Source organism: Annulohypoxylon maeteangense, assembly GCF_022496945.1.
Source record: "Annulohypoxylon maeteangense strain CBS 123835 unplaced genomic scaffold GGS22scaffold_1, whole genome shotgun sequence".
Classification (NCBI taxonomy): domain Eukaryota; kingdom Fungi; phylum Ascomycota; class Sordariomycetes; order Xylariales; family Hypoxylaceae; genus Annulohypoxylon; species Annulohypoxylon maeteangense.
In genome coordinates, this window is record NW_025953248.1 from 2,156,194 (window position 1) to 2,180,797 (window position 24,604).

General features: G+C 45.5%; 9 protein-coding genes across 9 annotated transcripts; 4 read left to right on the forward strand and 5 right to left on the reverse strand.

Annotated features, from left to right (window-relative positions):
- Positions 1-801: 801 nt before the first annotated feature.
- On the reverse strand, positions 802-3,070 carry GGS22DRAFT_150025 (uncharacterized protein). The gene is made up of 3 exons (XM_047959247.1): positions 2,418-3,070; positions 983-2,362; positions 802-866 (listed from the first exon to the last, which is right to left on the reverse strand). The coding sequence occupies exons 1-2, from the start codon at positions 2,994-2,996 to the stop codon at positions 1,052-1,054; spliced, it is 1,890 nt and encodes a 629-aa protein (XP_047823947.1). The 5' UTR covers positions 2,997-3,070; the 3' UTR covers positions 802-866; positions 983-1,051.
- A 289-nt stretch (positions 3,071-3,359) lies between these two features.
- On the reverse strand, positions 3,360-4,353 carry GGS22DRAFT_150026 (uncharacterized protein). The gene is made up of 4 exons (XM_047959248.1): positions 4,239-4,353; positions 4,038-4,178; positions 3,931-3,981; positions 3,360-3,866 (listed from the first exon to the last, which is right to left on the reverse strand). Exons 1-4 carry the CDS (start codon positions 4,239-4,241, stop codon positions 3,672-3,674), a joined length of 390 nt encoding a protein of 129 aa, XP_047823948.1. The 5' UTR covers positions 4,242-4,353; the 3' UTR covers positions 3,360-3,671.
- Positions 4,354-5,482: 1,129 nt separating this feature from the next.
- GGS22DRAFT_183462 (uncharacterized protein) lies at positions 5,483-7,755 on the forward strand (the record flags this gene model as incomplete). The annotated part of the gene is made up of 5 exons (XM_047964089.1): positions 5,483-5,555; positions 5,624-5,691; positions 5,761-6,810; positions 6,865-7,023; positions 7,078-7,755. 5 exons carry the CDS (start codon positions 5,483-5,485, stop codon positions 7,753-7,755), a joined length of 2,028 nt encoding a protein of 675 aa, XP_047823949.1.
- Positions 7,756-8,677: 922 nt separating this feature from the next.
- On the forward strand, positions 8,678-9,580 carry GGS22DRAFT_183463 (uncharacterized protein; the record flags this gene model as incomplete). Its single annotated transcript, XM_047964090.1, has 4 exons — positions 8,678-8,724; positions 8,790-8,913; positions 8,977-9,052; positions 9,144-9,580. The coding sequence occupies 4 exons, from the start codon at positions 8,678-8,680 to the stop codon at positions 9,578-9,580; spliced, it is 684 nt and encodes a 227-aa protein (XP_047823950.1).
- Positions 9,581-10,106: 526 nt separating this feature from the next.
- On the reverse strand, positions 10,107-12,139 carry GGS22DRAFT_194318 (putative efflux pump; the record flags this gene model as incomplete). Its single annotated transcript, XM_047965485.1, has 5 exons — positions 10,107-11,156; positions 11,226-11,301; positions 11,354-11,603; positions 11,676-11,755; positions 11,835-12,139. The coding sequence occupies 5 exons, from the start codon at positions 12,137-12,139 to the stop codon at positions 10,107-10,109; spliced, it is 1,761 nt and encodes a 586-aa protein (XP_047823951.1).
- Positions 12,140-13,240: 1,101 nt separating this feature from the next.
- GGS22DRAFT_150035 (glutamate carboxypeptidase) lies at positions 13,241-16,231 on the forward strand. The gene is made up of 7 exons (XM_047959249.1): positions 13,241-14,502; positions 14,640-14,953; positions 15,124-15,327; positions 15,381-15,455; positions 15,548-15,598; positions 15,663-16,011; positions 16,077-16,231. The coding sequence occupies exons 1-7, from the start codon at positions 13,503-13,505 to the stop codon at positions 16,202-16,204; spliced, it is 2,121 nt and encodes a 706-aa protein (XP_047823952.1). The 5' UTR covers positions 13,241-13,502; the 3' UTR covers positions 16,205-16,231.
- Positions 16,232-17,273: 1,042 nt separating this feature from the next.
- GGS22DRAFT_194320 (uncharacterized protein) lies at positions 17,274-19,052 on the forward strand (the record flags this gene model as incomplete). Its single annotated transcript, XM_047965486.1, has 1 exon — positions 17,274-19,052. One exon carries the CDS (start codon positions 17,274-17,276, stop codon positions 18,936-18,938), a length of 1,665 nt encoding a protein of 554 aa, XP_047823953.1. The 3' UTR covers positions 18,939-19,052.
- An 883-nt stretch (positions 19,053-19,935) lies between these two features.
- GGS22DRAFT_8684 (uncharacterized protein) lies at positions 19,936-21,451 on the reverse strand. The gene has a single exon (XM_047968296.1). The coding sequence runs from the start codon at positions 21,206-21,208 to the stop codon at positions 20,000-20,002; it is 1,209 nt and encodes a 402-aa protein (XP_047823954.1). The 5' UTR covers positions 21,209-21,451; the 3' UTR covers positions 19,936-19,999.
- Positions 21,452-21,670: 219 nt separating this feature from the next.
- Positions 21,671-24,056, reverse strand: GGS22DRAFT_194324 (MFS general substrate transporter). Its single transcript, XM_047965487.1, has 8 exons — positions 23,511-24,056; positions 23,199-23,435; positions 23,025-23,132; positions 22,925-22,972; positions 22,733-22,864; positions 22,444-22,677; positions 22,163-22,374; positions 21,671-22,104 (listed from the first exon to the last, which is right to left on the reverse strand). Exons 1-8 carry the CDS (start codon positions 23,679-23,681, stop codon positions 21,696-21,698), a joined length of 1,551 nt encoding a protein of 516 aa, XP_047823955.1. The 5' UTR covers positions 23,682-24,056; the 3' UTR covers positions 21,671-21,695.
- Positions 24,057-24,604: the final 548 nt, after the last annotated feature.

Sequence of the window (24,604 nt, forward strand, 5' to 3'; positions counted from 1 at the left end):
GACTGGTCCGAATGTTGCTTTTGGGGATCAAGTACGGTAATGAAAGGATGATATGAGATACTTCTAGTCTGATGCTAGATGAAATAATCTGAATGGAATATTGACATGAAAATAATCAACCTTTAGAGAAAATTGAATTTTATATAGAGGCTCTTCTCACCTGGTTTGACTCACCTCGGAGTTATAGAACAATCTTTCTCCATGGTCTCTATTTCTAATCTCCATATTGCGGAAACTAAGAGAAAACCGACACTAAAATATCTAAGACATTCTTGACGTTGGTTTCTAATCCAAATGATGAAATTCTGCAAAGGAGGATTACCAATCTCAGCTTGTGAAACGAGTAAGTTCACAAGCTGAAGATTGAAATATTGAAGCGATGTGGAGATTTTAGATCTTGGTTAATCTTAGTGTCTCAGTAGATCTGGATAAAGAAGATCTCTGTGTTCTCAGATTGGACGACAGCTGTAAAAAAGAATCCAAAATGGAGTTGGTGTATGTAGGTAGTATCCAGTACAAACATAAGACGTAGGGCAGAATCGTGAGTCAGTGGTGGATCTTGACTCGTAATCTAAACGTCTTTCAATTGGTCCCAGACTGCCGGATTTAGCTTCAGTGTAGTGATCTCAGATCTAGGCCTTTATGGATTTATCAGCGATATATCCGGATCTAGTAGAGCTTGTACCTAGTACTACCGTAGTTTCAATTAAAGTGACATTTGGAGCAAGAGGGTTCCTGGTAGTTTTGAAGCACGCCTTTTTTAAGTTTGGGCTTAGACGCTTTGTGTCATCATTAGGACCGGTCGGAATTGAGCCGAGCTTTGTAATCTTATTAACGAGAATTGCGCCGGACTCAAGAGATGTCAACTAATTTTGGAATGTGCGTTAGTAATACATGATGGATCCCTTATATCGAAGAGCTGAATAAGACCTTCTAGTATTTTAACTTTGGAAAGTTAAGAACATTTATCTGAAAGGCTTACTGGCAAGAATCAATGAAGCCACGAACTTGGAAACGGTTAAATCCTGATATATTCTCGATGGATCTTGCCTTATGCCGAATCTGACAATGCGTTAAGATTTTGGCTAGCTGGCACAGTGTCGAGTGGTACTGTATATGATTTTTCTATAGATGAAGGAAAAGCACCCTCTGCTTCGGCTAGCTCCTTCTGCTTTTGCATACCATCAAGTAGTTGTTGCACTTCTGTGTCGATAGACATTCCTCGTCTGCGACATCCTTCGATAAGTTCCTGCGCTCTGATATCCTCTGCTTGGATGCACCTCCTGATAAGTGCTAGAGCTGAACTTCTGCTAATCCACCAGTTATTGGGCAAACCCGCCGTTTTGCTAGCCTTCATCTTCTCGAGAAATTGGAAGGCTTGTTCGTAGTCTTCCTGCAAACTAGCTATCCGGATTAGGTGATCATATGTCGTCTCGACGGGTTCGATTGAGAATGTCTGCATCTCATCAAGCAGGAAATTTATAGTTCTCCCCTTCGTACATTGACTAAAGAGGATATGATAAGTCTCAAGATCTGGCCCGTCGGCGCAGAACTGCCGAATATTTCTGTACAGGTCTAAGGTTACTGTAAATACGTGATGTACTCCGGTAGCCTCCAAGACAACGTTAAATGCGGCACTGGGCACTTTATAACGCAAGCTGAGGTCACTTAGTATCGCTAAGGCATTATCTGTCTCGGAGGGCGATTTGCGGAGAACTCGAAAAATGGATCGTGTGCTGGAGAGGTCGGGGCGCAAGCCTGTTTTGGCTATGATACATAGAACCGTAAACGCTTTCCGAAGGTCATTCTGCTGAGCATGTATTTCTACGAGAGCTTCGTAGTGGTGTAATTCAAGTCTCCTGTCGCGACTTGAAAGCATCTGGATTGCACTCATAGCTAACGGTGCATCTCCATGATTGGATGCTGTATTGAGTACGTTCATTACGATGCCGTCGGGAGGATTTATATATCCAGGCGAGACTGAATGATCCCATATGTGTTTAATTCCATCGTAAAATGCGTCTCGGCCGAAGACATCGAGGAGGAACTGACACGTATTCGGAGATAAGGGCTCGTTGGTGACATCTGCGATTTTTATTCGGTGTTTGAGAATTGATAGTGTCTCCTCATGGAAACCTAACTCCCCAAATGTATAGAGGAATATCTCATAGAGCCAGCTTGGGACTGCGATGGCAGTCTTTGAAATCGCCTCTAGCTTCTCTAACGCAAGTTCGTACTGGTTATCCCGTAATAGTCCAACGATGATGCTAATTTGGTCGTCCGTTGTTGGCGAGTACCAGCGATTCTTCATTTCGAAGAGTGCCTTATTTCGGAGGACATAATCAGGATGGACGGATGTGACCTGCATTCTCAAGTTAACATACGGCAATATATATTTTCAAGACATGTTATCTCACATCTAGAATTGCTTGATAGATCTGCGGCGTAGTTACAATGTTTAGCTTCTCCATTTCTTCGAGAAGCCCACGAGCAATCCCCGCGGATCCATAATATCGATCTATATTCGCTCGGATAAGACTCTCATAAAGAATGGCGTTTGGTTTCTCTTTCCTTTCCTTCACCAAATATTCAACTAATTTTACAACTGATAGATAAGTGTTTTCGGCACTTGCGAGTTCCTTGATAGCAGCATATAAAGTCTTCGTGGGGATTCTATCGAGTTTGGTAATAAAAGCATCGACACCCCGAAAGAGAACTCCGGGAGCCCATGGGTTTCGTTTCGCTATTCGCTGGAGGTATCCGATCCGTGATTGCTCGACCGACTCCTGGGAATTGCGACTGGGAAGGCCACTACCTACGTAGCGGTACTCTCGCCGACTTTGCCTGCAGGCAATCCAGATATTACTGGATGGGGAAAGAATCGGTCGTTGGCGAGGATGACGAGGCGGTCCGATCAGCCTAGAGAGAGTAGTTATATCTACCGAGGGACATAAACATCGCCAGAGCCCGTCAATAACGATACATTCCCTCGGCATTGCGTGGTTCAAAGCCAATCGATGTCAAGTCGACTTATATCGACCCCATATGTTGTCGCATCCGGAATTTCGACACTGAAAAAAGTTGATAAGAGATAAGAAAAAAGCGCGGATGGTGATTGGGTTTTATGCCTGATTCCCAGCTGTCAGCAGCTGTCATATGAAGTTAAAATCGCTTACAGTGATTTCTATGTACCTACCCGAAATAGCCATCTTGTAATGATACCTAGTAGTTATAAATAATTTGCGCCTGTAATGATGCATGTTCATTAACAAATTACACGTTTTGTCTGACCATAGCTTATCATTTACTATCATGCATTTGTTGGGATTCGACGAAGCTTAGGGTTTCCCGTGCTGTCGTGGTACTTCAGAAAAAACACACTGAATAGAGAAGCTTGAGTCTTCATTCTGGAGCGTACTGGAATTGCTACTACTCCTTCCTTCTCCTGTTGGACATTGAATCTGTAGTGTGATCACGGTTTAACACCGTTTGCGCCAACACCATTCTCGGCGGGCTGGGTATCTTCGTCTAGCGCGGCTGTATCCTAGCACTCACCCCAACTATAGCAGCTTTTTCGAAGCTCGCCTATGTGCCCTCGTACTGCCATTCGGAGCCATTTAGTATTGTCTTCCTTGCCTGCATGCCATCCGTGTAGTATTCATTCTTGCGCTTCATGAACCACGACCTCTACCGCGACCTCTTCCCTGGCCTCGTCCGCCACGACCACCTCTGTCACCACCTCTGCCACCATGGTCGCCTCGTTGTTGGCCATGCCCACCGCGTCCACCTCTGAATCCGCCTTGTTGACCGTGCTGTTGATCCTTAACAAGGTCGATGATCTCGTCTGGCACTCGAAGATATTTGATCTGACGTGTCTTATTAGTAGTGCGTATATAGAGGGTAGCTCTTTTTATAGGCAGATGTGCTCACGTTGTTTCCTTTGATGTATACTTCAGGTAGACGGACGAATTTATCTCCCTCCTGTTTCCTTATATTAGCCAGGTCACTAGCTTCATTTCTAGAGTAAGGTTCCTGACAGGGCTGGTCTGGATAACCTCCTTCAAGGTTAAGTTCATCCATGTGTCGCATTGTATTAGATGGCCGTTTAGAGTCTCTCCGTTCTTGAGCTCAACAAGCATAGGGTGGCCTTGGGCGGCGTTTAAGAGTCCGAGAGGTAACTAAGAAAGAGAGTACATTAGCATAAAAGAATATACCGAATGGATTAAGTAAAGAAGTACCATCTTGGACGATCAGCTTTGTAAGCTGTTTATGGAGTATGGGGACCAAGACGAGGCGCAAATTGGTACTCAATCTCGAATTTCGCGACAAGGAATATCTTGGGTTGATAGCGTGATGATTTGAAGCTGGAAAGCTTGAATTTAGATGGTGGGGCACAGTGTTCCATTGCGGATTCTCCAGCCACAACTTTAATCTTCCGAGTTGGAACTTGGAAGTCATTAGAACTCAGCCATTGACTGAGCCACTGTATTCATTAGTCATCAAGCGTCATTTGAAACTAAAGTCTTTCAGGGTTCTAGGAGCATGAAAATACTTTAATGAAGCAACATTGAAATTTGAACCAGTCAATCAATCATCTCTGATATCAATAATCGCATTCTTAAGTTCCAACGTCCAGTCCAACGCAAATACACATAAGTATGGGTATTAAACTGAATATTATTGGTTTCCGACATTCCATCTATGGATATTTACTTCATCTTGAAGAAGACTTCAAAGTTCAAAATCCTACGTGGACTACATAGAAACCTCGAACAGATTGCCGACTTGAATGGATACAGACGTACATAAAGATACAGAAGATGATTGGCCAGGTTTGTTTCTGTTTTGCTCATCACTTCACGACCTTGGATTGCGTACGAATCTATCCCTCAATTTTGTTCGGCATTGACCTAGCTTAGTGCAAGCTGGGTTAGGAGGACTCGTCAGCTAGTTGAAGCTCATTGGCTGGACTGTCCACCACCCCTACCGAGTAATCGTTAGGCCTACACAGCCTCATATAGAGAGGCAGCGCTAATGGCCTTTAATCATTTCCTACAGAGATTGCTGGCGGTCGATTGCGGTCGATTTAGTTTCAGAGCTAATGTGCACCTAAATAAATTCTTCGTTTCGCTCTGCCCGCTTCATTCTCCCCCCTGTGACTTTTGTGCCCCTTCTGCCGCATGCCCCTTGAAGATTGACGAAAAACAACGATTAGGGACGTTCGAGCGTGGGCATATTTCCTGAAGTGATATTGTCCGCGTGGCACCCCCACCTATACCGCACCCTCACGCCTTCATCGGAGGACCCGGGGCGTCTTACATATTCCTTTACCAACCCGCCTTGCGTAGGCAACCGTATTTTTATTTTCTCTTTCCATTAAGGTCATTTGTCGTGTGTGGGTGTTTCGTAGTCTTGCCATGCCAAGGCAACCTCATTTTGTCAATCATTCTTTACACATTTTCTAGGTGCCTGGCCCGCGATCATGCGTGGCTACCTACAGGCTCAGTTGCTGCTAGCGCCGCTGCTGGCCGCGGCTCTTCCAACAAAACATGAGGGTGAGTCTTGAGAAATTTCCGAATAGGATGAAAACTCGTGACATGTTTCTGACATGTAACTATTCAAGCTACTCCACTCGCCTTAATCAATCTCGATATCAACGACTCCGAAGATGGAGTCACCCTTCGAGAACCTGTAAGTTACCAAGAAACAAAATGAGGCATTCGACATCGGCTGGCCGACTAACTGACGCATACTACTTAGACTCTTCGCCTCAACATTCATGAGTCTACATCTCCATGCGGCTATGGAAATGTGACCCTTAATGACCAAACACTTGCACAAGACGATAATGGTCTTGGTTCTGGATCGATTACGACTGAGCATGGCAACATCATTCTCGCTAACTGGGGTTTCACCTGTGTGCACCTCGAAGATGAGTTTCAAGGACAGTTGATGACCTTTGAAGTCATCTCCGTAGATGATAGGAAAGTCGACGATGTTGGGTTCGTCGTTCAATTCCAACAAATGGCCCCAGTTTCGGTATCTTTAATTAACGGCTCTGGATCTGTTGTCGACGTTCCTATTCCCAGTGAGGCTATCAAAGGCAACGATTCTTCGAATAAGGAGACCTCGGAAACCCTTGATGATGAATTGGCGGAGTTGAAGTCGATGATGCGACAGCTGGCGGCACTCGAATATGCTATTTCTTCCAAGGTTCATCACATTTCTGAGACTTACGATTTCAAATTCCCACGGCCAGGTCACCCTCATTCACTTTCTGATTGCGATAGTCTGAAGTGTGTCGTAAGGACGATGTATATCCGGGCGAAGCATATGGCTAGTAAGCTATACGGCCACGGATTTGAAGGCGAAGGACACTTTGGTGGTAGACCGGGCAGGCATCATTGGCCATTCCATCATGAAGAGGGACGTCCTGGCCATCGACCTCATTGGATGCCACACCACCATGAGAACGGAAACCACTCTCGCCCATTCCCGCCGCATCATCCACCTCATGGGCCGCCTCCTCATGGACCGCCTCCTCATGGGCCTCCTCATGGGCCTCCTCATGGACCCCCTCATGGACCTTATGATGAACCACCTTTTCACCATCCGCCTCCACCCCCCTTCTGCGATTGTGGGCCACCGCCGCCACCACCTCCACCTCCGCCTCCATTCTATGGGGAGCATCCTCCTCATGGTGGCCCGCCGCCTCCGCCGCCGCCGCCACCTCCTCCCCCTCACCATGAGTTTGGAGACGAGCCGCATCATGAGCATCCCGGACCGGATGCGGGATTTCCTAACGAAATGGTAAGTTTAGATTAGGTAGTAGATTCGGAGCCGTGTGTCGCTAATTTTCTATAGGAACCCCCTGAGGACTTTGATCCCGAAAGACCTGAACACCCACTCTTCGAAGATGGAGAATTCCCTCCTCCTCCCCCTCCCCCTCCTCACCATGGAGGACCACCACACGGAGAGCACGGACCACATGGTGGAATGCCGCCGCCCCCGCACCACCCTCCTGTAAGTATTTGCATTAATTAAGCAATAATTCGCCTAGATACTAACATAATGAAGCATTTTGGCCCACCTGGTTTATTCCATACCATATCCGTTATCCACGTCGGGGCTGTAATCATCTTACTAGGTCTACTCGCTAGCGCCTTACACACGCGCTGCTTCACTAAAACCCATAAGAATCGACGCTCTAGCTGTGGTAAGCGACACGGAGCCCGGGGGCTCCGTTGCCGTCGCCGCCATGACGACGGTTTCTGGGCGTCTAGACGTGATGCTATCAACGCTAGGTACGATGAGATTGTCAGATGGGTAAAAGAAGGCGCGAGACGTCAAGAGCTCGACGACGAGGAGAAGGAGGCCATTATGAGACAAATTCATGGGTCTGACGGAGACGACAATCTCTCGACGACCATGGAGCAAGAGATCGCGCAGTTCCGTGCTGCCGCAAGTGTAGTGGGTGATATTGTCGAAGCCGAGGAGGGACGGTCGCGTTCTCGCGAATTCCCCCGCGAGATGCAACAACACCGCGCTCCGCAACGTAGTGCCCCTATCCCCCAGAGCCCAACTTCCGCCTTCCCCGATTACATTGACGAGGAGCTACCCGCCTACGACGAAGGCAATGATGATCGCTTCGTTTCCGACGGGTTTAGATACACCCCGGGAAGCTCAGCCTATACACCAACCGCGTCGTCCACGACGGGATCGTCCCTTGACGAGAATTTAGGAAGAAAGGAATAAATAGGTGTATATGATATGAATCTTGGCAAGGTGGCTGGGCATTTCTCTTTTGTCTTCCTCATGTATAAATAGGGGCAGCGACTGGCGCATTATACTACACTGCGAGGTAGTGTTGGGATTTAGATAGACCGCCTCTAGCATAGATGTTTTATGAAGCGTAATATCATAACTTGTTCATGAAGTTTAATTATTGTATTTAGAGATGATTACTCTGTAGATTAAAATCTTTTTTCTTTTGTTTAGAGGATTACAATATTAGTGCTGTCCAATATTAACTGCTATGGAATATGTAGGTACCTACTAGACCCATTTGCTTACATAACCTTTTACCCCTTTTACCCCTTTATCCCAAATTCACATTATCACATCCATTATTGTAGTATTTTCTTCTGGCTTTTATACTGTGTTCGTATCGTTTCATTTATATATTCTAAAAAACATTTCGTCCTCATTTCTCTGTTTTGTTAATAATCCAGTAACTATCCATAGTTACCTACGTAGTTATCGTACCTACATAGTAACAATACTCAACCGTTAAGATATTCTTTCGATCTCTGTCAAGGAATCGTTATAACTCATTGACCTGTGAACGAATCATCAGAATGGGGCCTCTGCCACTTCACGTTACTATGCTCCATCAACTTCCGCCATCTTCTAGTTGACGACCTCACTGGATGGTTGCGGAACCACAGCTACAAGATATCACTTATAAACATGTATGTCTCCTTCAATTATAACTCGGTCTCGAACTGTGGCCGGGAAATAAGAGAGCACGTCTAGTTTTCTACCTCTCTGATCAAAAATCCATCCTTTTTATTTACCTTTTACACATCTCCCACGAACAAAACTTCTTCCACCACTTCTTCCTGCATCCATCAAACTTCAAGCCCATCGAGACCTGCCAAGGTTGGCCTCCCTAAGCATGGAGGAAATCGATCCGAATATTGATCTGGTTACCGGTGAGGAATGGTAAGTGTATTTTTTTCTTACCTGCATCTTAGATTTTGAGTTTGATACTGATTTAATCACTATAGCATCGAGGGATTGGACGAGCCAGACGTTCGAGCGCGTTGTGGTCACTTCGTCTACCCCGTCCATACGGCCGTACTTCGACCTGGTAGTCGATTCTTACAGCTTGCTCTACGCGATGATAATGGCGTAAGATATATTAACGACCCTTCTTGTAAATCAGGTCAACTAATAATGGTTACTTAAATCTAGGTTTATCATTTGAACCTCGACAACGAGGACTCCGACTTGGTACGTTGGTTGTTCATCTACCTCTACCAGGACGCTAGTAAGTACATGGTCGCAACCCGTGACTACTTTTTGGACTCTACCCGTTATTTCTTATTGATTATTTCCATCGTACTAACTCAATATTAAAGCCACGCGAGGCCTGCAGCAGCGCCTGGATGACCCCGAGTCCTTCTTCGACACATGCCACGAGATTCTTCACATCGCGGCAGCCTACAGTCTCTGGAGAGTCCAGCATCTTCTCCTGGTGCCGCTTCGAGATCTGTTTACAGAGCAGTCTTCAATCCTTCTGAATTACGCCAATGCTGTCAACGGACAATTACCAGCTGACGAAAATGAGATCCTCGAGGACAACTTCGGAGTAGAATTCGTGCAGCTCGCAAGCCGCATTTACTCGCACACCAGATTCAGACCGCTGCGACCCGCCATCGTCTCTTTCATAGTCGCGTCTAACTGCGTTGCCCTGGAATTCAACGTGTTCCTTAACGTAGTGAGAGAGAGACCCGTTCTCTTCAGAGACATTCTCGTCGCGATCGTCGAGCGCTTGAACAGTATTATCAACCCATGAAAAAAAGGTCTGATCCAGGCTCACTGAGGAAATATTTGGTTTACTACACATGGTGACAAACATGCAGCTACTATGCCATTCAACAACTTCACCAATAGTTTACTGGGATATTTAACTGGACAGGCAGAATCGCGGAGTGTATGACTTCCGCTTGCATTCATAGGTTCGGACAATGGAATTATTAGCTTAGCAGTCAAAGTAATGAATATTACTACGTGAAATCATCAGTAGACCCAGAATTTTGAGGCTAAAGGTAAACGAGATGAGTGAGAGGAACATTTTGATTTGTAGGCCAAGACTAGACAACACACCAAACGTTCATCCATATCATCCCACATCCCATGCAATGATAGTCGATCCCTAATGCTTCATCAATGTCCATGGTATCTCCATGCTATCACCCAAACGCCGAATCTATGCACCAACCCACGCCGACGATTCGTCTATTAGACACGACTATCTAAGCGATTCTATGGTATTAAAGGCGTATTATTAGAAAATATAATCCGAAGAAAAATCGACAATTCTATACAACACCCGCCTCAACATTCTTACCCTTAACGCTCTTCCACTCAACCGAAGCACTCCCAACGACCGTAAAAGCGCACAAAGCCGTACCAACAACAAACGCCGTCGTCAGCGCATTATTATACGAAAGGATAACGCTCGGGATGACGTCAAGGGACAGGTTATGCTTCAAGTTCGTCGCGCCGGCATTCAAGACGACTTGCGGGTCAAGGCCGGGGACGTTGACAGCGAGTTCCTGGACGAGCTTGTTCGCGAAGACAGTCTGGCCGACGCTGACGAACAATGCGCCGCCCATAGTCTGGACGAAGACGAGGATGGAGGTGCCGGTGGGCACGTCCTTGATGTCGAGGACGGTCTGCACGGCCATGAGCGGCTGCTGCATGCTCATGCCGACCCCCGCGCCGAAGAGGATCTGGTACCCGATCCAGACGCCAGAACTGACGTCCGGCTTCCACGTGGACAGTAACCCGCCACCGATAGACATGACAACGGTGCCGAGGATCATGAACGGAGCGTAGTACCCGAAAACAGTGACCATAGCACCCGCGCCAATGGAGAACAGCACGACGCTGATGAGCATCGGCAGGTTGCGGATGCCGGAGTCGACGGCGGAGACGCCCTGGACGGACTGGAACCAGATGGGGATGTAGTACACCATGATGAAGAAGCCGGAGCCGACGCTGAAGCCGAACAGGCTGCTGGCCCAGATGGTGCGTTTCTTGAAGATGCGGGGAGGCACCGTGGCGTCTTCTTGCTGCACGTACTGCACGTATATGAAGGCGAGGAAGAGGACGGCGAAGACGACGAAGAGCGCGATGATGCGCCCGCTGTTCCATGCGTAGGTTGTCCCGCCCCATTGTAGTGCGAGGAGCACGCAGATGACGGCGGGCATGAAGAGGATGGTTCCTAGGGGGTCGAAGCGCTTGATGCGCTGCGTTAGGGTTTCGTCTTGGGGGATGTCGCGTTTTGGTTCTGGGAAGAAGGCGAGGATGGTGAGCATGGTTACGGCGCCGATTGGGAGGTTGATGTAGAAGCACCATCTCCATGTCTATTTATTATTTTATGTTTTTAGCGATATTTTTGGGGATGTAGTGAGGTAATTCGGATGTGAACATACCACTTTGTCGGTGAATACACCACCTAATAGGGGACCTGCCACTGATGCAATACCGTACATGCCGCCGATGAGACCGCTATCCTGGGGTTAATTGAGGTAATTCAGGGGCTGGGATTTCATTAACTCACGTGTATATTGGTCGTTTGGCAAGGGGAACGCTATGTGCGAGAATGAGGAAAGCGCCGGACATGATGCCAGCAGAGCCTAGGCCAGCAACGGCACGGCCGATGATCAACGTCAATGAATTCTGAGCGACTCCGCATATCAAGCTTCCGATCTCGAAGACGCTGATAGCGGCGAGGAAGACAACTTTTATACTCAGGAAGGTATAGAACTTTCCGAAGAGAAGCTGAAGGACGGCGGTGGTCAACAGGTAGGCTATAAAGGAGTAATGCTGATTAGCCATCTGGCAAGAAGCAAGATTTCATGTCCTTCACGGGTTTATCTTACCACTCCCATACCAACCCACGTCGGGTAGACTGTGGAAATCATCTGTGATTTTAGGAATAGCGGTTGCGATGATGGAGTTGCTACGTAGATAGATGTATTAGGTATAACTAATATACATTTCAATCGTAGTATGAGGTAGGCGAATCAGAAAAGACGTACTCGAGAGCCATCAAAAAGACGCCTAGACATAATGCCAAAGTGATCAAGAAGAGCTTCATGCCGCCAGGGTACTCGACACCGTCTTCTCGAGTCTGAATCTGTCGTATAGATTCCCCATGATGGGACAGAGCCGTGGTATGTCTTGTGAGTTCCTGGTTCTTCTCCTGGTTAGGGTCGCCAACAGGAGTATGTGCTGAATCTCCCATATTGATGATAGAGCTAGTCGAATCCTCTGACCCGTCCAACGAGGGTATATTTTTTTCGTTTCTCGTCCCGCCTACAATGCCGGCGTCGTTTGTCGTCATCGTGAAGGAGTCGTAACAGCGTCTTATTCACTTGAGGGATCGAGGACTGCTTGTTAAGTCTGCCCTGCCTGGGGATGTACCTTCAAAGCAGGAGTAGGTAGGTGTCACGGTATATACGATACGTGATAATCAAGAAGTCCTGATGGACCAGTACTTATTATGAAATGATATTTCTCTATTTAAGAGCTGTGCTATATACCTAAGTACATAATGATCAACCCATGCCCAATGCAGTAGAGAAAGGGGAAAAAAACTATCCTGTTCGTCAACCCGCCGACCCTCTGCGAATAGAGTGGCGACTCGGCTTTCTTGTTGAGTCCTTCCGAATTCATACATTCGAGGGCTTGTAAAGGTTAGAAATCACGCCGGTATGGTGTTTCATGGGGCGTATTTTAGCGTGTTTAGGGGATCTGTCTAGCCCTAGAGAAATTTTACAGTGGCCTAGACTAGGTACAATACCCAGGTACTTGGTTAGCTCTGAATGAATCATGGTGATGAGTGAAATTAGTGGATAGCGCAACTACAGCGGCAGGGGTTAGTACGGAATGCGCGGGATGCGTGAAGCAAGATCTTGGACATACCATTCAATTAGGCAACTCTCTATCTCCGAGATTTATAGATCTACTAGGTACTTATTGTACAGTAACATAGCTACGGCAGATCAGACACTAGAAGCCGTCTATTGATCTACACGACGTATTCCGAATGGTGAGGAAAGAATCCAAGCCATCCAATTGCTGTGGTTGTTACTGGGTATCTTTGTCCCTGAAGACAAACAGTGAAGCTAAAACTCTACAAGGCGGCAGAGGTGGCAGGGGTTACTTGTCTATGCAGCCATGTACCTAGAATGAGTCAGCTTATATCATTATGATTCATTTTTTGTACTACCTAGTAATTTCCCAACCCCTCTATTACGGCTAAAGAGTGGAGCCGACTTTAAGGTGAGGAGCCAATGATATGAAAGGTATTTAGTAAATATCCTCTAGTGTTACTCTTCAACTCCTTATAACTATGCCTTATACGTATCTATGTTCATAAAACATGGAGATATACGATCAAAAGTTAGAATTGCTGAGTCCTCGCTCATGTCGATGATATCGTATCATGTCGCGTATCATTATGTGCACCGCTGCACCTAATCTGGCAGTGCAAAGCTAAGGCCAGCCCCGCGCTCCTTCGTTTGGTGGCGTCAATGTCTGCCCGTCCAATTCCGGCGTTGCAATGACAAGTCTTCATGCATACGATCTACCCCGATCGGCAGTAAGCCCTAGCTCGTCCCGCGGGGTCGATATGGTCAGGTTCTTTGAAATGTTTAGATCGAGGGAACCATCGTCAGCATCAATACTCTCGAAATATCGTCAAGATGTGGTATGGGAGTAGCAGAGCACAAGCCTTGGCAACGCTTTTTCTGGCATGCACCAATGCGTGCCTGCACGAACGCTTCTCACATTCGCCTATGATAACGAAGCGGGACTCTCCCTTGACCCCATTGAGTCCAGAGGAAGCCATTCTTGTGGATGCTATTTCCAACACCACGATATCACAATGGTCTTATTACTACACCCATGGCGCACATCTTGCCGGTAAAAACCTGTCAATGGCAGAGTGGACGGCGGATCATTGGAGAGAAAATGGCTGGAATTCCAGCGTCGTTTCCTATGACGTCTATCTGAACTATCCCGTCAATAAGTCGTTAACTTTAACCTATTCTAATGGCACTCTTTATCAGCCGGATTTAGAGGAAGCCGTGCTGGATGAAGATGAGACAACCAGCTATCCTAATCGAATACCTACCTTCCACGGGTATTCGGCCAGTGGTAGCGCCGATGCCGAATTCGTCTATGTTGGACGTGGCCAGCAGGTTGATTTCGACAGATTGAACGAACTCGGTGTACCCTTAGAAGGCAAGGTCGCTATCGCGAAGTATGGCGGCCCTTTTAGAGGACTAAAGGTGAAGAATGCGCAAGAGCATGGTATGATCGGCGTAATTATTTTCACGGATACTTCCGATGATGGTAATATCACTGAAGCCAACGGTTATGCCGCGTACCCTGATGGGCCGGCGCGGAATCCATCTTCTGTGCAACGAGGGAGCGTACAGTTCCTATCGATATATCCGGGTGATCCAACAACCCCCGGTTACCCTTCAAAGAATGATTCACCACGTGCAGACCCATCGCGAGTTCTCCCTAAGATCCCTTCAATCCCAATATCATACGTAAATGCCATTCCAATCTTGGCCGCTCTCGACGGACAAGGAACACCTGGCACTGAGGTTAATCGTACGGGTTGGGTGGGCGCACTGAACGTGTCCTATAGTACTGGACCTGCCCCTGGTACGACTATTAGCATGTCAAATCTTAGTATGTTAAATCGAAAATCCCTTCCCCCCTCTTTTGCGCCGTCTTGGAAGTTGAACTCTCCTAATTGAGCTGGATACGGGAGGGGTTGCTTCTAAAATCCTCCTCAAAGAACGAGTTGCTGACTCTTATCGTTGTAGTGGAAGATGAATATACTCCAATATGGAACTCGATCGGGATAATTAATGGCACGATCGCGGATGAGACGATCGTGATAGGAAATCATCGAGATGCGTGGATTGTTGGAGGCGCTGCTGACCCAAACAGCGGAACTGCCATCATTGTCGAACTTGCGAAAGCATTCGGCAAACTCTTGTCTCAAGGATGGAGGCCGAAACGAAATATAGTTCTTGCCTCCTGGGATGCGGAAGAGTACGGTCTTGTTGGTTCAACCGAGTGGGTTGAAGAACATGTGCCTTGGCTTACTGAGACGGCGGTATCTTATTTAAATATTGTGAGTTATGCGTTGAGTTGTTGGTCTAATACCCAGTCTAACAATGAACTCTCTTTTTGTCCCAATTTAATTAAGGAATGATCCAAATAATTTTTATTGGGAATGAATGAGTTGGACAATTCAAATAAAAAAAAAAAGAGAAAATTAGATGCTGACCTCGGGTACTGCAGGACGTTGGCGCTTCCGGACCTTGGCCTTACATAGATGCAACTCCCGAACTACATACAATTGCAATCGATATAATGAAGAAAGTCTCGTGGATGAACACAAATCGTACCATGTACGACGCCTGGCTTGAGTACACGAGTGGTTCCGTTGGTGTATTAGGTAGTGGTAGTGATTATACTTCTTTTGTCCATAATGGAATCGGTTCTGTAAGAATACCGTTTTGATACGCCTCGTGGGATCGGGTACTGATGATCAACAGATAGATATGGGAGCTGGGTCAGGTTCAGAAGACCCTATTTATCACTACCATTCTAATTTCGACTCTTATCATTGGGTGAGTGGTCATAAGAATCTACTTAAGATTACAATCGCATAACGATTTCTATCGGCGTTTTAGGTATCTAGTACTAACTACATATCTTGTAGATGACGACATTTGGAGACCCCGGTTTCCTAGCCCACAAATCCATGGCCCAAGTGAGATTTTTTACCTGTTAATCATGAGCAGTTATAACGACAGAAAGGCTAACTATTTTGTTAGTACCTAACACTCTTGGCTTATAATCTCGCAGATCAAGATGTGATACAGTTCGACTTACCTAACTATGCCACACAGCTAGAGAAATATTACGATGATCTCGTTTCAACGATCAATTCAAATTCTCAAGACCTAGATACCTCTCCGCTACAGGATGCAATAGAAGAGTTCAAAACTGGCGCGACAGAAGTGCAGGCAGCTGCACAACAGGCAACGGCAACGAATGACTCCCAACTGATGACACTTGTGAATCACAAGTACAGAGATTTCCAGCGTGGGTTTGTATCCCAAGGTGGTCTCCCGGATCGCGAATTCTTTCGACATCTCATTTTCGCTCCCGGACTCGACACAGGTTTGTTCATAACCGCCCCCTTCTACCGATACAAATAGCCCTTACAAACTAACGTTTACTTGTAGGTTACGCGGCAACGACATTTCCCGGGATAACAGAAGCAGTGGAAGCTAAGAACACATCACTCGCAACTGGTTTTATTCAGAAGACTGCAGACGCTATTTTAGTAGCTGCAAATATCATCAAGACTTAATTATGCCATAATAATAGACTATTCTGGCCTTCTATCTAGTACGGTGTTGATAGATGTTCTCAGTGATTTCTTCAGTGCTTATAGAAGTAGAACAATGAAGATATGTAACTTATATTTCCCTTTACGATTTCCCCTTTGTTAACCATAGGTAGGTAGGTAGGGTACCTATTGAAAGAAGCTTTTATGTTTATATCTTTGTTGCTCATTCAATAACTATAAAGTAGCCTTGTTGATATCAATATCTCTCTCTTATACTAAATATTCAATGTGAATGCACATCAGGAAAAGATATTTTCTAGTGACTACCTACTTACTATGTTGATATTCAACACTTTCCAGAACAAGTCTCACTGGTTCATCATTCCAGCTGAAGCCTTTACTCCAAATACGGAATAATAGAACATATACCCGATTTATAATATGGTACCTACCTACCTAGGTATTTCTTATATTAATTTCAGTGTCTATAAACCCCCATTTTCTTTACGACCAACCATCCTGTCACTTTATATTCCTCCTCTTCGAGACGATGTGTAAAAATGATCCTTCCAATATTCGAGGCAGGTTAACATATCTAACCTAACGGGATATGGATAATACCACGTAGGTAGGTACCTACCTACTTAACCAAGATATATCGTCGACAGCGAAAGATTATGGCCAAATAATCCACAGTATGGGTGGTGGTGGTAGGTAATACATAATATTACCTAACATATGAAGGTTAAATAATTTTCTCAACCCCTGACACGTAAATATAATCCGTCTAATGGGATTGATGATCAAAGTCTTTCTTGCTTGAAGCAAGTAAACAACATGAATTTTGGTGATAAAAAGATTGTTTCAAACAGCCTCTAGAAAATTAAAACCAGCACTATCTAAATAGAGATTGAAATATAGATATATAACTAAGTATCTACACAGGTAGGTATGAATATAAGTATAACTAATGTTTGATTGCTGTTTAGAAACGTGCTTTTATCAAAGCTGTTGACGTTCTCATAATACTTATGATAAATATCCGAGTATCAATAAGTTTATTAGGAAATTCCCCACACGTTTCTTCAACATGGACGACAACAACAACAACAATAACAACAACAATGATGATAATGGAAACAACGCATATGGAGATGAAAACTGGATCGTTCAACCGCTCGGTCCCGACGATGACCACGAGGTCTGGGACTCGGGCAGCGGGGATGATGGCGTAGATGACGGCCCAGCAAGCGGGAGCGATGGCGATGATGCAAATAGCGGGTTCGCCTTGGATGTTGACGAAGATGGGAATGCTATAAACGACCCGGGCCCCCCTGACGACGACGCATACGGGAATCAAAACTGGGCCCCCATAGGTGACAACGGTGACAACGGCGACAACGGTGACAACGGCGACAACGGCGACAACGGCGACAACGACCTCGACGCTCTACGTAACACAGATGGCTGGGATTGGTTATTCAATTACGATCGGCCGTACGATGACGAACGAACCGAGTTCCACAACCAACATGCTGATTATACGTCAAATTGGTACCTAGAAGATATTCCCGCTACGTACGAGTTTGATGTATATAGGCCAGTGGGGAGACATTATACCAACCCCCAACTAATACAAAACGATGAGGACCTTTATTTGAGAAATGATTGGTATTTCCGAAATGGAATCCCCCACGAGATTTCAACACCCGATGAGCAAGGGTGGAGATGTTTTCAACTTTGGATGCTGGAGATCGCTCGATCATGGTGGCGACCTATAGAACACCCGCAACCTGCGCTGAGCCCAGAGCTGTTCGCGAACATATACGTTAGAGGACATATGAATTTCTTCCGAGTAATGCGGTCTCGTGTAGATAGACAAGTACAGCACTCTTTCTGGACGCGTTTCGCGCGCCGCCGCCATAGGGAAGCTTTGACCTATGAACCGACGTTCAATCGGCTTCGATATCGACAAGAAGTGATCATGTATAGTTTGACCGGAATGGATGGCGCCCTTGTTAGTGCCGATGACTCGCAGGAGGTCGAGAGTTTCGCACGATTCTTATTATCCCGCGCCGTTTGGGAGCCGTGGATCGAGTACGGGCAAGATTACCTGCAGTGGCACCCAGAGACGCAGAACGCAAGGTGGAACATGATCCAACCTACCTTACACAATGCGGATATTGCTGCTGCTAGGAGGCGTGTATATGGGCGGGGGATAACAGACCGTGAGAATCTGAACAAAGAAAACTGGGCCCATGAAGACCACGCGATGAGATTTATCATCACCCTCTATGACGAAGCGGAACGACAATTGACAGCAGCTGGGTTTGGACCTGATGAAGTACTGAATGGTTGGCGTGCCTGCTTATTTAAACAAGATAACCGGGCTGATCTCGACGACCGATACTGGTTTGGATTTTGTTTGCTCATGTTACTAACGGCAAGCTGGCAACATAACAGAGAATATCCCGATGAACGTTATGAAGATACTCTAGTCCCGGCACTCTACCCAGATTTCGAAGCACGTCCATTTGAATTTCCCGACGTCGAGGTTGGGTCACTTGATCTTGACCCTAATAATCCATGGGTTATTTATCCAGAATACGTATGTCCGTTCGACTTCGATTTAACGTATAGCTTGGGAATAACGGAGGCGCGTGAAGGCGCCGCAGTATTCGAAACGGAAACTGGCGTGGAACGTACGGATAATGGTGTCTGGATTCCCTCGTCATATCCCTGGATTAGGTTCTAGGTAGGTATACTCCCTTTTTTTTTTCGTTGGTTTTGAGTATGATACCTCTAGGAATATACCTCGTAGTATTTATAATAGGTAAGGTAATACAGAACGGTAAGTAAACTAAAATTGTCACCCAGCCAAAAAAAAAAAAAAAGGTGAGCTGCTTGCCATATATCGAGTCGTGTTGTCTGGTGATGATGTACTGACCCTTCTCAATGTATGGGCCGACTCCTAACTTGAGTAACTTCAAGGTTCTCAAAGGAATCTTCAACCAACGTGCAAATTAAATTGCGTGTCAATTAGAGTGAGAATTTTCAATTGAATTGGTTTAGTTGCATTATATTTAGGCACCATTTGATCGAGATGTTCCGAAAGGCGTATCATTTCGAGGAAAGTATGATCCAAGACACCGGTCGCAGAGTAGCGAAGTAGAAGTGATAAGTTGTCGGTGGAAAAGTCTTAGTATATTTAGATTTAAAGAAATTGAGACTACATGAAAATATCATAGTTGGAATTGCAGAATTGAGGGTTTCAAAGATATAGTAATTATATTGTATTGTGATAACCTTGGAAGTTGTTCAAGTGAGAATAGGTTGGTCTGGTTGTAGCTGGTTGACTATCGCTAAGAATCTTCCAAGATACCTACTAGGTACTACCCTAGGTACCTGGTATTGTATTGTAGCTACTAGATTAGGTAGGTACATACCTAATTTGAGAGCCCACGCCCTAACCTTATAGGTACCTAGCCACACTATTGAAGCGATACCCCGCACTATGAGGGGTATATTACAGCTTGTTTCGACTTTGTCGAATTCTAATTCTTTCCTAGTTCTTTACAACAATACAGCATCCTCATCTATTCCAATCTTTTATTGATACAATTGATATAGCAATACTCACTCAAGTAATTCATTTTATACTTAATACATTGGGTATTAAACTTGACTGATACCTATCCATTACAATATTATTACCTAACGAACCCGCTGAAAACGTTTAACATGTACCTACACACTTACCATACCTAGGACTTACCTATGTAGCATACTAAGAGAGTCGCTATCATTTTTTACCCCTTAAGAACCTAACTGCGTATTCAATTTAGACCAGAATGCCACCAATGCTTGAACAGCATGCGACAATTCGCGATCGTTGACTCGTTCATAGTAAATCCTGCTCTGCATATACCGATCTCGCTCCTCAAAGAACGGCCTCGCTCGGCGTCTCCAGCATTGATACTGCGCGGCGTCTTCGATAGTTGGTTCCCGTGGTTCTCCATTGCTGGATTCCTCGAATGGAAGCCGTATAGGTAGTAGAATCCCATGGATTCGGAATTCCTCCACCGTAGGATCTTCGTCGATATCCATTGGAGTCGATACTTGATTACTATCTTTACGACTTTTAATCGCCCTATTAACCCGTTCAAATGCGGGTGACTCTATTCGGGGTACCCTTTGCTGCATCAAAGAAAACAAGCTGATGGCCTGGGAATTCAATTGGGCACGGTCATGAGCCTTGCAATCATACAATTTGACGAACTTAGCAGGCTTTCTCGTGCGTTTCTTGGGTTTTGGTTTCTCCTTCGTGACACGCTTCCGCTTACCAAGTTTGACCTTGCCACCCTTTGCATCCTCTCTCTCCGAGTGCCCCGCCTCATCCTCAGATAAAAGAGCTTCGTCCGATGACTCGTCTTGAGGGCGCGGTATCATATGGCGGTTATTTTCTGCGAAGGCTGCGTACTCAGCGCTTTTCGCTTCGAGTCTTATTCTTTCCATCTTGAAATGTGGTTTGGGTACGTACTTCGGACTCAGAGCATGATGCAGTAATCTCCTGTCTATTATCCCTACATCCGCTACATGGACGCGACCGGACGAAAAGGGATTGTACGAGTATTGTTCGGATAGTAGAGACTCGGAGGGCAATGGGGGTTTCCATTCGGCGAATCCCGATTTGGCGAGAGCCAATTTCAGTTCTTTGGGTTTTGTCGGGATTATCTCTTTCCACGCCTGGAGGATATTATTCGTATCATGTTGCAACCTCCTTTTTTCTAGTACTTTCTTCGAAAAATGGCTCTCGAATGATTTCTGCTGAGTTTCTCTCATTTTTTTATTGTCGTAGGTTTTACGAAGGTCAGTCCATCGATTGTCGTCAAAATTTTCTAGTCTGGGGAGTTGTTGTAGTTTGACACTGACATCTTCTAAAGCTAACTCGTAATTCACCAATGCTACACTTCTACTATCCAGCCTCAAACGCATCAAGGTCCGTAGAAGGGGTGAGTGAGCCATCGCGACTAGTTCTGACGCCCAGTGTTGAGAAATATGGGATCAAGGAATAGGCGATAGGTGAATGAATAGATAAATGGTTATAAAGCCCGTTTAAAGTGAGCTCTAATGTCCGAGGTTTTATATTTTTCATCAAAAATCGAAGTCCCATCCCTTTCGCAGGGTTCCCAATGATATAATCATTGATGTGGACTGGGTCGTATGAGAGTTCTTTATGCAACATAATCCCTTTGTTATGTATACACGCAAAGCAATACCGGCCCATTCGTTATTATTTATATTTTAATCTTTGTGCGCTCTTCCTTCATCATTTCGTTTCTTCGTTCCTTCGTGTCTCTTCTCTCATACATCTGCCTATTGTTATTTTCTTTTTGCCTTGATTTATATTGGTACCGAAGTACCTACCTAGGTACTAGGTATGTTCCAAGTTTCATTTATTGAATCCAATTGTCTCCAGGAGGCACCCTTTGATTTCTCTCTTTGGGGGAAGCTAAATCATATATCGGAACGTGACTGCTCGGTCGCCTTGTGCAGAGAGCTCCTCAGCGGTGAATTGATCCCCGGCCCCTTGTCTGATAGCTTTATCCCTCGCCTTGTTTATGGCAGTATATGCCACAAGAAGAATTAGCGCAGCAATGATACCAACGCCAATGAATCCTATTTCTAGGCCATGGCCAAGTATATATCGCGGAGAATCCTTCTGTCGGTAGAAATTCGACGCCATCGCTCCGGCGAGATTGCCTATGCCAATCTGAAGCGCCATTCCAGCACTGCGCTTGCAACTACCTGCTAGGTTATTTGACAACCAGGTTACCAAGCCTGGAAATGCCGGGTACATAGAACAGGCTGCCAAAAAGACACCGCCGTAGACCACTCTAGGATTCGTACTTGAAATGCACCTTTGAAACGTTAGTAATCCCCCATAGCTTAGTGTAATTGTTGTCTGAAACGACTCACATTGAAAACCCGACGATCATTAAGAGGAGAAATGAAATGATAAACGGGCTGCGCTTTCCTGCACGATCCGAAAGGAAAGCGAATATGACTGATAGGATTGCCGCTACTATATAGATCGGTACGGTCATAAGTTGCGCAGTGCTCGCAGAGTAACCCAAATTCCTGATAATCGTCGGAAGAAATAGGCTTATACCATAGATTGGGCATACAATCTACAAGATAGTTATCTCAGTTAGTTACTCAATTGAAGGCTCGAGGTGATAAAGGTACCCGTTACTTACTCCCCAATAGACAAAGATATTCACCCATATCTGCCAGTCCTTAAAGGCGTCAAGGACGTATTTCCATTCGAACTCCTCTGCTTGGGCTACCTGCATCTGCCCCACTTCTATCCCTTGATATTGCCCCTGGTATTTCAAGCGAAACATAACAAACTCTCGCTCTTTTGGAGTGAGAAATGATGCAGTTTCGGGGAAGTCATGTAAGACGAAGAATGCGACGGAAGCGATAACGATCTAAACGACTTAGCCTCATCTCGCTTCGTTGATTCATTGATAGGGGATTACTTACGGTTACCAGTCCCTCAAGAATGAAGATCCAGCGCCAGCCTTCTAGATTACCAATACCATCCATCTTTGCAATCGCAAAGGCTAGAAGCCCACTGAATGCGCCAGCTATTGAAGCAGCAGAAAAGAACATGGCCTGTGACTCGATTAGCAAGCGGTGTAGATGAAAAATCTGGTCCTTGGAGAGGAATCGTACTTGGCGAAGTTGTATCTCATGACGACTGTACCACATGGTGAGATAATACTTTGACGAAACGTTAGTTTGGGACAGCCATACTTGAGTCTTAACAACGTACGGCGCAACCGGGAAAGAGACCTGCTTCAGCGACACCGAGAAATAACCTCGTTATGAGTAAGCCATGAAAGCCTCTCACTATACCCATTAATGTTAATACGATCCCCCACTGCAAAGATTAGAATCAGTAATTTTGGTTTCGTCCATAGGTACGAAGGCATCAGAGCTCACGTACCACGACCATGATGAGCGGGAGCCATATCGAAGGCCGTAGTTTCTTCAATATCAAGTTGCTTGGTACTTCGAATAGACCATATGTGAAGAAGAATACAGTCAGACAAAGGTTGTACTGATCAGAGCTGATCCCCAAATCTTCTTGAAGGCCTTCGATCTTGGCGTTCCCAATATTCCCTCGATCGAGGTAGGATAATAAGTAGAGGACCGTGAGCGGAGGGATCAAGCGAATATCCATCTGATCAGAGAAACCATGGTTAGTAAATGGGTTTGATAGGTGATAAAGACTTGCTAGATATGAAGTGCCTCGGACCTTTCTTAGGATTTTTTTCTCGTCAAGATCCGCGAAGGATTTGAGAGTTGTTCTCGTGTTCGTAAGATTCTCGATGTGGCTAATCTCGCCATGTAGCTCTTTTCCATCACCGGGCTCGTAGTTATCAACACCAGTCTTGACAAACATCGATGCATCTCCGTTGGGCATCATGATGGGTATGCGAGTTCTGCTATATGAACGTCGGGTGTTTTGATAAATGGAGGGATTGGGTGTGGTCTGAGCATGTTTAATGGAAGAGAAGACTTATAGGTAGGTAGGTACCTATCTAAGACTCGGTTTTCACCTGGCATTCCACTGAGGGGCATTATTGTAAGTGACACCGGTGGCGCGTGTGGGCACGCTGGAGAGCTGCCCTACACAAATTACATCACCGCATGGCGTCGGCGATCATCAAGGTAATGGCGTCGACTCTAAGACATTTCGAAGATAGATCTCCGATGCTTTAAGAGATGGATTAAGCATCGAGTTTTGGTCTTGTAGTACATCTCAATTCAACATCATATAGGCACCTACATAGTATTTATTGGTATGTTAAATTTATTGAATTCTGGAAGAATGCGAGAACTAACCTCCGGCTAGCAATCGTAGAGATTGTGGAAAGCAGCCGTGAATATGCGCGGAAGTTGATCGGTTGGTGGCAGGGTTGTAAAATACATCTAATGGATCTAGTGTAGCTCTGTGATACCATACCTAGTACCACGCGAATAAATGGATGATACACTGAAATCTTGCCTGCCGAAAACTTTTAGTGTGTTTATAAAACAAATAGTCTATTAGAAGCTTCGATGTTAGTTTTGACGATGATTCACGTGTGAATATTCAACTGAAAAGGGTGAAAGTTATGGATGTATTTGTAATATGGGAAGGAGTGTATCGATTGAGCCTGGCACCCCCGGACCTGCCTGTGTGTGCGACGGGCAATGAGCAGATTTAGCGCCACTCTTTTAGGTTGGAATGTTACTTGGTACTTTCAAGGTTAAACCATGTTTTGACAAACTCAATCAATTAATAATAATTACTACCTAGGTAGGTAGGTGTCTATATTCTATCGTGAGCTGGAATGCTGCCTTATG